The sequence below is a fragment of the Periplaneta americana genome, chromosome 16 (assembly GCF_040183065.1).
Source record: "Periplaneta americana isolate PAMFEO1 chromosome 16, P.americana_PAMFEO1_priV1, whole genome shotgun sequence".
Taxonomy (NCBI): domain Eukaryota; kingdom Metazoa; phylum Arthropoda; class Insecta; order Blattodea; family Blattidae; genus Periplaneta; species Periplaneta americana.
This window is the reverse complement of record NC_091132.1, coordinates 171,949,278-171,964,179: the sequence shown is the minus strand read 5'-3', so window position 1 is coordinate 171,964,179 and position 14,902 is coordinate 171,949,278. Positions and strand designations below refer to the sequence as shown.

At 34.6% G+C, this 14,902-nt stretch overlaps 1 protein-coding gene across 5 annotated transcripts in view; it reads left to right on the top strand.

Annotated features, from left to right (window-relative positions):
• LOC138691920 (zinc finger protein 665-like) overlaps positions 1-14,902 on the top strand; it is a 58,875-nt gene that overhangs the window by 11,047 nt on the left and 32,926 nt on the right. For 2 of the 5 annotated variants that reach the window (XM_069814547.1, XM_069814550.1), the window contains one exon: positions 1,288-1,370. Coding sequence is in view for 2 of the 5 variants with exons in the window: in XM_069814550.1 (XP_069670651.1) it covers positions 1,288-1,370 (83 nt within the window). In the remaining 3 variants the exon portion in view is untranslated. Of the gene's footprint in view, positions 1-1,287; positions 1,371-6,829; positions 8,514-12,560; positions 12,642-14,902 lie in introns of those variants that run through there. The other 3 variants (XM_069814546.1, XM_069814548.1, XM_069814549.1) reach the window with 2 other exon arrangements.

The window sequence follows — 14,902 nt, the reverse complement described above, 5'->3', positions numbered from 1 at the left end:
AATCTGATATTTGTCTCCAGATTTCTTTTTTAAGTTTCGTGTTTTTATAGTTTTCATCCCATGTATCATATAAATAGGCCTATGGGTGACATCGTACAAGTTCGATAAGTTTCTGACTGCAATTATCAGCCATATTTCCTCATTTTCAAATAAAACCAATACAATTCATCGCTACCTGTCATATCTTTTTCTACATTCAATCGTCATAAAGAGTTTAAATGTGAAACATCTTTGATAAATGTGTCAAGAAAATTCGCTGAGCTACCGATTTCAGCGAGAAACTCGTGCGAGGTTTTTGCCTTGAGCGAGAATCTCTTCCAGTGTGTGGACGTCCATTTGAATCCATGTTATCAATTTTTTAATTTTCTCGCAACACATTTCTCTCTGGCGAAAACTCTGCAAGTGTGTTGCGGGCCTAACATGAATAAGAAGTATGTTTATAAATAAATAACATAATAATAATAATAAAAATAATAATAATGAAAATGGTAGTAGTAATAATAATAATAATAATAATAATAATAATAATAATAATAATAGTGATATTAATAATAGTAACATTGTAATAATGTCGCAACTTGTTTGACAGTGGATATTTCATATTCAGAATTTTACTAGAATTTTTTTTGGACATACAGTTATAAAATCGGCATGTACACTGATTGGTACAGAATTCGATGTCCATAACCTTCGTTTTTTGTCACGAAACCAGTGTATTCATTTGTTTTACAAGCTTGCACAATAACGACAAATTGCAGGTTCCATACCTCAATTGTTCCGGGGTTGTGAATCTTCTGAATCTGCAGCAACAATCTGTATTACAAATTAATTTGCAAGTGTGGTGGCAAAACCTTTATTTTCTGCTACCTATTTCAGAAGAAGAAGTCCTGTTAGAGAGTTCCCATTTAGAGCTGAGAGAACTTTCAACAGCGAAATGTATTAATGTTTCAATATATAACATTTTTACTGTTTATTTACTTCAAATATTCTTGTAAAACTTCATTACTAGTTTTGCAGGTATTTATACATAAAATCTAATATTTTCGAGGTTGAAACTTGATTCCCATGCTTTACTGTACAAGCAAATAACCTGAATTTAACGAAGGACATATTAAGACAGTAAATCAATGCAGTTTGGGCGAACCATTTCTATTTTGCGTAAAAGACATTACAACGTTATTGAGAAGTTAGATTGAATTCACTAGGTTTAAATAGTGATGTGTGTGACATAGGGAACTAATGACCAATGTGGTCAGTTAATGCCTTCTTCATTATTTACTCTTTCAGGAAGATTTGTTGGATTTGGACAGTGTTCACGAGGCAGAGATAGTGGAATTAACTTCAGAGGAGGATGAAGTGTTGATCGACACGTAAGTACACAGTGTTGGTTTTTATTTTCACATGCTTTCAGAACTTCGTTTAATGAAGACCTAGGAAATAAATTTTATAATGACTATTTCGTTTATATGACATCATTCCATTTTCGACCAATGAAGTGTGAAGTGTAATGATATTTTGAATTCCAACCAATCACAGTCAGACTTTGCGATAATTTTTGCACCTAGATTTATCGATATCAATTTATCGCATGGTTGTTCTTTTGTTTAGTCGTTGTCGCCAACTGTTTCCTTATGAATAGATGATCATGAATACATTAAGATGCAACTACACGGTTAAACTTTTCTTTCAACTTTAAAGCAATGAATGCAAGTTTGATATTTAATATTAATTCATATATTTATGCAGTGAAAACGACGTTCAAAACGGCGCACCATGTAGACACCAAATCTTCATGCATCTTAATTGAACGTACCTTTTAAACTTGATTCTTTCAATATTCTTCCCAGATTGCACGCATACGCGATTGGAATATTGAACTGTGTAGATGCAGCTTTAGTTCCATTACGCACTACAGCGAGAATACATAAGCATTGCTATATAGCTGTCCCCACAGTTACTGTTAAATTAAATTATGATTTCAGTAGATAATGAAAATGTATTTATGTTATAATAATAAGAGGAAAGTGCAGTACATGTAATTAACATTGTTAAGCCTGTATTTCGCAATTGGCATTACTGAATAATAACATCGAATTTCTTTATTCCAGTAATCGATATTCATCTACGATTATTTCAACTTCACAATGTCTGACTAGGTTAAATATTCGTTAATAAACAATTATTAACATTTTGTGATCGAATTTTAGGGATATATTTTTATTTTTTTCACGATATAGTCCTAATGAATGCCACGCGAGGTCTGAAATTTCCCAGGTAAATCTCAGACCTCTCGTGACATTACTACAGAAGATAATGTTTTTATCTATTTTTTGTGGTAATACCACAGTCTATTATATACAATCTCGAATCTCAATATGTAGTAAAAATGCAAACATGGATAGTTGCCCACCACTAGGATCGCTACTATCGCCTCATCATCGCAGATCTCTCTCCTAGCAGCCGACAAAATATGTTACACTTTCGTTGTGTTCTTTTGGAAAAATTAATACCTTCCTTCCATTATTGAAATATTAAATGCATGAAGTTAATTTATCATTTTAATGAAGTATATTAAATTCCACCATAAACTCGAAGATCCTGCAAGAAATAGGTTAATATTATTTTTGTTTGTGCAAAACGAACTGAAATTTACTATAATCGCTTCACTCATTCAAGATTATAGCGATAATTAACTATGAAACCAATTAATATTAATAATAATGGAAATATGAATTAATGGATTAACTTACGTGTACCGGTACTTGTAGTGTAGGCTTACGTAGTTGAGGTTAAGCAATAATAAACACACCAGAATTGGAAATAAAACGTGATTAATAAATTTTATTGTAACAGACTTTTTCTACGTCTCTAGTAAAGTAACAAATAAAAATAACAACAAAACTAACAGCTATAATTAAAAACATATCCTTTGAAAAAAAAAGGGCCTAAGTAATAATAATCCCACCAGAATTGAAAATAAAACGTGATCAATAAATTTCATTAAAACAAACTTAATTTTTCTACATCTCTAGTAAAATATTATTATTCCAATTATTGTATTTTAGCCATTAACATTTTCATTACAACCAATAACAAACATTTCACAAGCATCAATGTGAAATACGCAACGAGCTAGCATTCGATGGAAATACGATTCAGTCCGAAGTCGACCGTGGACAGTCTATTGTTTCTAGTTGCTAACCGCTTGGAGCGCTTTATCATGAGATTTGCAAAAAATCACCTCAAGCTTCGCGACTGTATGTAGTAGACTGTGGTAATACTTAGTAACACGTCAATATATCTTGGTACTGAACTGACGTAAGATTTACAAAAATGATCATTACCACGACAAGTAACACTCTGAAACTCCCGCTATATCTGCTGCTTTATTATTCTCCTGTCCTTCGAGAACCATGATCTCTTGCAGTGTATGATGACGTCACTACTTGATTGGCTACATTTCTGTCATGGCCGCAATCCCTGTGCATTGTGCTAGTTGGATACCTTTCCAGCTGCGAAATTCGAGTGCTGCGAAAGTTGCGATAAGTTTCTTCACTTTTGCAGTGGCAGCTAGCTAGGGCTTTTCGTGTCTCTGCTCATGCTTCAGTCTATTTTTAGGTAGTATTCCCTGTCACATTTACAGTATATATAGTTAAATGCACGCATATGTATATCTTAAATAGCTATTTCTTATTATGAAACAGAGGACAATGTCTTAATAGTACATTATGCAACGAGCCTATAATGGTAGTAATTAAGACGCAACTATGTTTGTTTATGAAACGAGCGCAAGCGAGTTTCATAATTTTCATACAAGCGTCTTAATTACAATTATAGGCAAGTTTCATACGACTTTTTATGCTCGACCATATTTCTTATTTGAAAGTATTGAAAATTAGGTCTTTTTATGGTTATGTGCGAACTGACCTGAATTGTGAGATGTGCGCAGACGCGAAAGTATTGATTTTTTCCGAGGCCGAATGTCATTGACCATGGCAGGGAATAAGAATGAACATTAGTCTGATATAACCTGGAAATTGATTTAGAATTGAAAAACGAGATGACAAATTGAATTTATTTGAATATTATTTACAATTAACGCTAATTATTATAGTAACAGAACATAACCTTCTGCGACAGTATTGAATTTCCAGCCTCCGTGACTTTTTGCTAATTGTCTGTCGATTGCATATCCGAGAATAATCGATATAACGGTACAAAGCTGACTTGTGATTGGCTGAAGAGCTGTACTTTAATGAGTAGGTGTACTTTAATGACATGCATTAAAGGACTGCTACCAGGTGTATAATTACTACATTTCGGCATGGTCGAGCATAAAAGAGAATGTTAGATAACTGTTCGGAGTAACATGATCTGCTTCATAAAAACTGCTGTAGATTGTCAGCAAGATTTATTTTTAATTTTCTACAGCCCATTATGATATTGAGCGCAAGGTTTGTGGAATTTATTTTTAACAGTACAATTTATTATTATTATTTTTTTTTTAGAAAATTCTGCTATGGTTTTGATTTTGATTGTGGCAATCAGTAGTAATTTGTTGAATTTATATTGTGTAGCAAATTTTGATTTGTGTTTTGATATATTCATAAAGTATCATGGCATGGGTAAGTTATGATGACTCAACTGGTCCTGGTGAAAGCATTCAAAATGTGAAGTTTGAAAATCACTGTCGCTGTCCCCACTCTCTTTACCTTGTGCTATATCAGACATACAGACATAAGAAGTTAATCTCATGGAAGGGTTGTAATGAGAGTGCCGCAATGTCTCATAGCTGGAGGCAGATCAGTATGTTACCGCTTATGATGATTATTTCGAGCCATGCCTATGGTGTTAAAAATCATTGCAATAAGTGAAAGTCTCAGGAATCTTCTCTGCCACATCAGTAAATTAAAAAATGCAGTTATATTGTCAGACTCCAAAGCAGCTATTCTATCAATTGTCTATAAACACACACCTTCACCTCAAACAGCAGAAATAACTAAAATGCTCTCTCAATTAATATCACTCAATAAAAGAATTGTATTCTAATGGATACCTTCCCATTGTGGAATCCTGGGAAACGAGAATGTGGATGCTTCAGCAAAGAAGGGCAGCACTGCTACTTACAGACCTGTTACTAAATCTACGTATTACACTGTGAAAAGATTTATTAAATCTACATACTTAGATTTCAACAAACAAAATTTGATAACACAATCTCAAGGAAAAAAATGGAACTCTCTGCATCATAATCCACAGTTGATTCCCGATTTACCACGCAAATCGTCTGTAGCTGCATTTAGATTGGCAACAGGCCATGATTATTTGGCCAAACACCTGCATAGAATTGGAATATATCAGTCCCCTAACTGCCCATTGTGCAACTCAAATCAAGAAATGGATTCAGAACATCTCAAAATCTGTGCGTCAGTGGCTGACCTTGATAATATATTTGAAAAATATTGGAGTGCAAGAAGTCAAATGACTTTATTGTCAAATGCCTGGCATTAGAAAGCAACAATATTTATGTTTTTTTTTTTTTTTTTATTTTCCCATGTTTTCCCATCAGTGAGGTTTTAGGCGTAATAGATCGACTATTGCCCAGATTTTTTGTATTCAACAGATATTGGAGAAAAAAATGGAAGTATAAGAGTACAGTACATCAGTTATTCATAGATTTCAAAAAGGCATATGACTCGGTTAAGAGAGAAGTTTTATATAACATTCTTATTGAATTTGGTATTCCCAAGAAACTAGTTCCATTAATTAAAATGTCTCTTAGTGAAACTTACAGCAGAGTTCATATAGGCCAGTTTCTATCTGCTGCTTTTCCAATTCACTGTGGGCTAAAGCAGGGAGATACACTATCAGCTTTACTTTTTAACTTCTCTCTAGAATATGCCATTAGGAAAGTTCAGGATACTAGACAGGGTTTGGAGTTGAATGGGTTACATCAGCTTCTTGTCTATGCGGAAGACGTGAATATGCTAGGAGAAAATCCACAAACGATTAGGGACAACACGGAAATTGTAGTTGGAGCAAGTAAAGCGATAGGATTGGAAGTAAATTCCGAAAAGACTAAGTATATGATTATCTCTCGTGACCAGAATATTGTACGAAATGGAACTATAAAAATTGGAGATTTATCCTTCGAAGAGGTGGAAAAATTCAAATATCTTGGAGCAACAGTAACAAATATAAATGTCACTCGGGAGGAAATTAAACGCAGAATAAATATGGGAAATGCGTGTTATTATTCGGTTGAGAAGCTCTTATCATCCAGTCTGCTGTCCAAAAATCTGAAAGTTAGAATTTATAAAACAGTTATATTACCGGTTGTTCTTTATGGTTGTGAAACTTGGACTCTCACTTTGAGAGAGGAACAGAGATTAAGGGTGTTTGAGAATAAGGTTCTTAGGAAAATATTTGGGGCTAAGAGGGATGAAGTTAAAGGAGAATGGAGAAAGTTACACAACGCAGAGCTGCACGCATTGTATTCTTCACCTGACATAATTAGGAACATTAAATCCAGACGTTTGAGATGGGCAGGACATGTAGCACATATGGGCGAATCCAGAAATGCATATAGAGTGTTAGTTGGGAGGCCAGAGGGTAAAAGACCTTTAGGGAGGCCGAGACGTAGTTGGGAAGATAATATTAAAATGGATTTGAGGGAGGTGGGATATGATGGTAGAGACTGGATTAATCTTGCTGAGGATAGGGACCAATGGCGGGCTTACGTGAGGGCGGCAATGAACCTCCGGGTTCCTTAAAAGCCAGTAAGTAAGTATGTTTTGTGCTAATTTATATATTTTTAAATTCGTTTCAGCATTGTGCATAACGTTGAGAAGAGAGTGTCAAAACATGCCGTCATTGATCTCGAAGAAGACGATGTGATACAGTGTGGTAGCAACAGACCAGATTGTTCAAAGATTAGCGACGTAATCGGTAATTCTATCAAGTGTAATATATGCAACGAGGTTTTCTCAACAGCGCACTCTCTGAGTCTTCATTTTCAAACACACACAATAAAATTGCCATTGAAGTGCGGGTTGTGTGGGAAGTGTTTCTCCCGAATGGCGGAACTAGACGAACATCTCCGCATTCACAGAGGCGAAACACGATTCAAATGCGACCAGTGTGGAAAGTGTTTCTCGCAGTTAGAACATTTGGCGCAACATTCACGCAATCACCCAACATTAAGGCCATTCAAATGTGAGCAGTGTGGAAAATGTTTCGCACGATTAGAACATTTAGCGCCACATGTACGCAATCACTCAGTAGCAAAGCCTTTCAAATGCGAGCAATGTGGAAAATGTTTCATAGCATCCGCGAATTTAAAACAACATTTACTCTTACACAATGGGGAAAAGCCATTCAAATGCGAGGTGTGTGAAAAGTCTTTCTCAACACCTTCAGGTTTCAACCGTCATTCCCTTCTACATGAAAATGCATTCAAATGCGGGGTGTGTGGAAAGTGTTTCTCAGAAAACAGACATTTAAACAGACATGCTCTTACACACGTAAGGGAAAAGACATTAAAATGCGAGGTGTGTGGAAAGTGTTTCGGAAGACCCTCAAATTTCAATGACCATGTGATCACCCACAAAGGGGACAGGCCATTCAGATGCGAGGTTTGTGGGATGAGCTTCTTAAGAGCTGGACATTTAAGGAGGCACGTATGCAAACAGTAGGGCAGACGCGGGCATTTAAAGTGTTGTGCCGCACTACCACAGTCTAATATATACAGTCGCGAAGCTCAATACTTACTAAATATGTAAACATAGATAGTTGCTCACCACCAGGATCGCTACTATCGCCTCATCATAGACTCTTTCCCCAGTGAATAGGGATTATAAAAAATGGACACTTCGCGCCGGTACCTTTGATGTAGCCGGATTGATTTCAATGACCTTCAAGCCTGCTAGAGCGTGAAATTCTGCTTTCTCTTTAGAGTTGGCGCTGACATCACACCAGCTAGCAGTCGACACAGCGGAAATATAATACCTATAATTAATACATCTAGGTACATTATGTACTCTAATAAAGTAAGGATCCATAAAATAATAAATCCGTCATTAACTGTAATGTCTAGACTCTAGAGTTCCTTTATAATGAGAGTTGAGACGTTGACCCCAACAACAATTAAAATATGTAATGATTTGATAGCACTGAAATATGTAAAAAAAATATATATATATATTATTACTACTAGTTTGTCACTGAGAAATAAGGAAGAGCTGTTAACTTGAATTTATTTGAAGGAAAGCGTTACTGGATTATGCAATAAGGTAGGCGATCTTTGGATCCTGTGTCTCAACTCTATACTCAATTATCATCTTATCGTATGCTCGATTACACTAACCTCTAGCGCTTGAAAATGGAATTAAAAGCTGGCGCACAGAGAAACAAAACACAGGTAAATTCGCTCAGTGTCCATTCTTTATAATCCCTATTTGCTGCTTCCCCAGCAGACGACAAAATGTATTGTACTTTCGATATCGTGTTCTTTTGAAAAAATTAATACCTTCCTTCCACTATTTAAATATAAAATACAGAAAATTTATATATTATTTTCATATAATATATATTATATTCTATAAACTTTCCTTCCTGGGTCTTTCGAAAGAAGGATTACTCTGACCTCTTTTTCTTACAATTTATAGTTCTACAAACGTCTCCTTGTCGCATATTATTATTCAAATTATTGTATTTTAGCTATTTACAGTTATTACAAACCATAACGAATTTCACAGTTAACACAACTTTTCACAACAAAGCGAAATATGGCACAGTCAATGCCTTTTCGATCAAACCGTAATGTACCATATGTTCGAGTTTTCTATTTCAGTGTATGGAACTCAGTGAAATATTATAACTTTATTGCGTATCATTGCTAAGATTTATTTAGTGCAATGTGTCCATAAGTTCCGTTTACTTCTTGTTGCATAATATGTTGCCGAAATAATTATAAAACTGTGTTATTTTAATGTGAAGAGCATTTTACATGTTAACATAATCTGTTTGCGTCAACATTTCAAGTTTACAATGGAAGCTATTTTTAGGTGTAATAAAAAAAATAGATTGTGATGTCAATTCAGCACATCTGCCTTCCTTAATTCTAGACAAAAAATTTATCATATCACTCCTATGAAATTAGTGTACGTACAATAGTGTTACTTCGTCTCTTAAGTAGCAGATAAATACAGTAATTCAGTAGTCAATTGTAGTATTAATATACAGACAAACTGAATTTGCGGGGTGTCATACATGACATTATGCTTAATTGTAATATATAATTGCGAAGTTAGGAATATAAGTTAAATATAGTAAACATAACCTATAATTTTCATATGAATGTCAAGACATTGGAGATCACTAAATTTATTATAGACAGAAAGGGGCAACTGGTACAGTAAACATAACCTATAATTGCAACATATCTAAATATCCGTGTGGTGCAACTGAAAATTATTGAATCGTGCATAAATGCATGTACAAGAATTTCGCAATATTTAATCGAAATAAAGGCAGGTATTACACATTCGAGCAACGTAATTTTCTCATCATAAATAATATTACACCTTAACTCGCAAGTGAATTGTTGAAGTGTCTCATTCATTGTTTCAAATTTTATTAATGGAATTACACTACATTTTAGGGAAACATATTTTACTGTTTATGCACTCCAACTAATTTATGTGGTTGAAACGCCACTCTTCGTGTTAGGGTTAAGCGAGTTACATGGTGTGCTTTAAAGCCTGTATTAGATCACGGTGACTGTGGCACAGTCTGTTGTTCCTAGTACTCACAGCGCTCCAAGAATTGCAAAAAATCATCCCAAGCTTCATGACTGTATATATTAGACTGTGGTATACTCTCATTGCTGCAACACACGTCACTGATAATGTAATATTCAGTGCTGGATCGCGTGAAGCATTGAATCACGGAACGTTAAGTAATTAAGCAGAACAAAAAAGATACACAGTTTTCTACTAATGTTATTTTTATGAATGAGTAATGACAATGAAAGAAAACAAATTTTCCAAAACAAATACAAACTAATTTACAAAAGGCTGAGACATAACTGTATTTTTAATTTAAACAATTACTGTAAAAACCTTATAAAATAACGTAAAACCTAGAATTCCACAACAGTTAAAATGTAATGTCATAATCTGAAGCTATTTGTTTTGGACGGGCATCAGTCAGTACTTTGCATCGTTGGAAAATAAAATTAAGGAACTTACGAAGAATGGATTCTTAACAAAATATCAAGCACATTACTAAGAAACAGAAAAAAACAACAGTTAGGCTATTTTTTAAACGTCTTACTGTATTTCTTTGTTGTTTTTGTGAATTTACGTCAGTTTACTCATGCACTTAAAGGATTCATTTATTCTTCGTCACGTAAATCGGAAAGTTTTTCAAAATTTGGAGTTACTATATATCAGACATTGCAATTGTGAGCTGATGGAATAAATTTTCGTCTGAAATGCGTGATCTTGATTTGGATTTTACAATGACCAACTGAGAAAACAAACTGTTCACAAATATAGCTTGAGCCAAACATAGAAGCAATTTTCATAACGAAACTCTGAAGATGTGAATATTTTACTTTGCAAAGTTGTTTATATATATCTAAACCAGTCATGGTGCTTATAATAAAATTACAAACCATTTTCCAAATTTGAAATATTTAAAAATTGAAGCTTATAAGAAAGAAATTTGTAAAATTATCCACGATATATAATATTAACAAATGTATTTTTTTACCTTTTATTTCTATCGACTATATTCATGTTTTTATTGAATATCACTGGCTTCTGTCGGATTGTCAATTTATGTTAAATGTGTATTTTTCTCTTTCTTCTTTATTCTTGCTCTTGTGTTGTATTTATTGGTTTGAATTAAGTTACTGTATTTAGTAAACTGTCCTTGTAAATTTTATCTTATATTATTGACTAAGACCACACCGTACACGAGCCTGGCTCTTACGGTAGTGGCTAGAAACATTTTTGTTTCATAAATGTAATTTGTACTCACTAGTTAAATAAATAAATAAATATTTGTGCATTTGAACTTGGTAAATGTGTCATTTTTCAGTCGAAGAACTTTTAACTGAAGGTCTAATCTTACACATTGATCATTAATGGAGAATGTATTAGCAAATGATAGAAATTCATTCTCTAATATCTTAAAATCACTGAATCTTTTGTCGGTGAATTCTTGTATTACATTTTCCAATATTTGATAGAAGTGGCTAATGTTAACATCGGCTGATAGATTAAGCGATTTTAAAGAAGGAAAACGATAAGATTCTCTCTGATTTAACTGCATCAGAAATAGACGCACACAAACAGCTTTAATTCATCGTACATGTGTACGATATTGTTATCTTTTCCTTGGAGAGGAATGTTGAAATCGTTAAGAGTGCCGATTATGTCGCACAGAAAAGCCAAATCAATGACCCATCTCTCGTCTGTCAATTCATCTAACGTTTCACCCTGAAAAGGAAACTCATGATGATTATATCGTCGGTTTACAAGCAAAACACATTAAATCAGCAATATTACTTCTGAGAAAAGGGCGTATGTATTGTGCTCACTGCATAAGTATAAACCTAGAATTGTAATATAAAATGCAATTAAGAAGAAATAACTTACTCAGATTAATATTATTTTGAGGATTGACTTTTGTCGGAATAAAAACGCCTTTTTCTCATAAGTAATATTTTTTACTTGATGTGTTTTGCGTGTAAACCGACGATGTTATTACGATATTACTACTTACTACATACCACCACCACCACCATTACTCCTACTCCTACTACTACTACTACTACTACTACTACTACTATAAAAAAATTATGTTATTAAAATGACGCGAAATTTTTCCTCCAATAATAATTGTTACCATAAGGGGTGTATTCTGTAGGACCAAAAATAACAATCTTTACGTAGATTAGTTATTTTAGATAGGTGACTCTGGTGCTAAGTTATATAAATTGAATTATTTTAGATTAAGGGTAATTTTACAATATTTATCAGTTGTTAGTGTCATCTAGCTTCAGAGTGAGATGAAGGTAATAATGCTACCAAAATGAATCAAAGATTCATCGCCGGAAGTCACTCAGCATTTGCTCTCAGAGAGTTGAGGGAAAACTTCGGAAAAAATCCTCAACAAGGTAACTTGTCCCAAACAGGATTTAAACCCGGGACCGTTATTTGATGGTGACAGCGGGAGAAGGTTAGGTTAGGTTAAGGTAGATATATGTGTTTTAGTTATCGCCTAGTAAATTATTTCCGAAGTTTTTATATAGCCTAGGTATCAAGAAAGTATCATCGTCAAATATTTCAACCGCTGCAGAGCTTATGAGTTTATATTATTATTATTATTATTATTATTATTATTATTATTATTATTATTATTATCGCAAGTGGGCTATATTAATATATCCCGTGGCCACTTCTGTCATAATTGATAACGCTTATGTTAACTGGCAAGGTCTAGCATGTCATATGTTCCTGCTATATTTTCACGGCCGTTTTGATCCCCGCGTTTTGTATGAGTTCAGTACAATAATATGATGTGAGTTTAACAGTTCAATATTTTTGTCCTGCAGTTAAATTTTTGCAGAGGTACGTTGTAACTTTACGTATTTAAACATAATGTAATATAAGAGAACATTGGTTAGGTGTACTAGCTCGCACGCATTTAATCGCTATTTCGCATCTCCTTTGATTTGGGAAGGTTAGGTCTTCGCAGCAGTTTTAATATTTCAGTGTCTTGGGCCCGAAGAAACGGAGTGAGAAAAGAGATACATCTCGAAACACCGTTATTTAGTACATAGGCTAGATGAAATTAGATCCTAGACGTAGAGGCAGAAGAGTTACTAGACCCGATTAATCCACTAGAACAGGTAGAGGTAAAATTCAATTTGGATCTCGCATAAAAAAGAGCTGAAGTTCACACTAACGTACAAAATTCAATTGCATTATATGCAATAAATACTTCATATCCAGACAATGAATTGCTCCACATATTCACTGATGGCTCTTTGATGAAAAGTAGTCAATACGCAGACGCTGTTGTGAGTAGTAAACTTCTGGAGTTCTTCAACTCTGCTGGAAAATTCAAAGTCAACTTCGATGGAAAATTAAAAGCCATATACATTGCTCTCATTCAGTTCCGCACTAGAACGGAATCATTTCAGAAAGTCGTCATATTCTGTCATATTGACTTCCAAACTGATGCAAATACGACATAAACTTGCAAGAAAGAAATTACATTTCAATAGAATCCCTCCCGTGTTTGAATAGGAAGTAATGAAGAAGCTGGCTACTGGCGAAAAGGGTAACTACAATATTAAACAGTTCAAAAGAACAGTTTTCCTTCCATTCTTCAGAAGTGAAAAGAAAATCCGGGTTTAAATCTAAATGTCTTGCAGATTTAAAGGAATTCAGTGAAGAGGAACAATGGGTGGAGGTACTCGTGAATAAAAATAGCATTCCAGAGTTACCATGGAGTGACACTGTTGTAGCATTCCGCGTAACAACGCACCTTGACTGTCTGGCAGAACAGCTTGAGCCTCACCAAATTACATACTATGTAATGAAGATGTCGTAATGAAGTGGGACCAACTTAGAACACGTACTACTGCACAAGATCGGATGGATAACTTTATTGGCAAGCCAGAAGACTAATGGACTTGTCGCAAATGTGTTGAATATTAGATTAAATAAATTAAATAAATGTTTAAGTGTCTCACTTACAATGCTGCAAACTTTCTTTTTACATTGAAGCAGAAAGACGTGAAGGAATTAAGCAATACTAGGGCCGTGTCTCAAAGCTCAAGTCCATACTACACACTACTGACTAGCAACTAGGTGACTTGTAAACTACACACTAGGGGGCTTTGGACATGTATGCTTGAAACATGGCCTTCTTCATAGACTATTTTTCTAAAAACCATGACATCACGGTGCAGCACTGAATTAAGAAGGCAGTGTCCTAATGCAGTTTCATTACGAGTTATGTGGAAAAGATGAGGACTTATTATATTAGCCTACAATAATGTTTAAAATACTGTACAGAAGGTACTAATAATGTCAGTGTTCAAAGTTAACCTGTTATTCTATTTTATATTTACATTATTTCACTTCCAAAACATTTTCAGATTTTATAACCCCAATTGCTTATGAGGTATCCATGTTTGTTTAGTGAACAAGTCAACAATCGAGCAAGAATTTTCGTTCACTAGCTACTACGGACTTGATTGTTATGCACTATGTAGCTTTGGATCATGACTTCTGACGTCACATCCGGCTATTTAGTCAACAATCTAGTTCACTTCAGCTGAAAATGTAGCTTTGAGACACGGCCTAGATAACTTTGGTGACTCACAAAAAGTGCACATCATCAGTTCCGTGCAGAGCGACTAAAACTGTCTCCTGCATTTTTCGTTATACCTTAATAGTAATAAATATTTAACACAAGAAAGTCTTATCATTCATATTCCGAAATATTTCGGTATTGTATTTATGAGAATATATGTTGGCTAGGTTGGGGAATGGGGTGATGTCATGTTGTCGACATATGTGAGAAGGTTAGTGGGTTAGTTGAGGTGATACCTAAAGGTACGGTGACACATCGCTACTTTTCCTGCGCAACTTTTGTACTGCAGCTGCAAAAGTTGCGTGTCGTGTTCACACGTAAGCCAAAAGTAGCGCGCTGCACGCTACTTTTCGTGCTGCGCAACCCGAGTGCTGCAAAAGTTGCAACTGGAGGTTGCGAGTCTGCGCTACTTTTGCAGCCGCAGTCATGCTGCAGGTTTCCATCTCCGTGTTGACTTCTCAATATACATTTGGTGGTTATGTTCGCATTATTAAGAAACTCATGC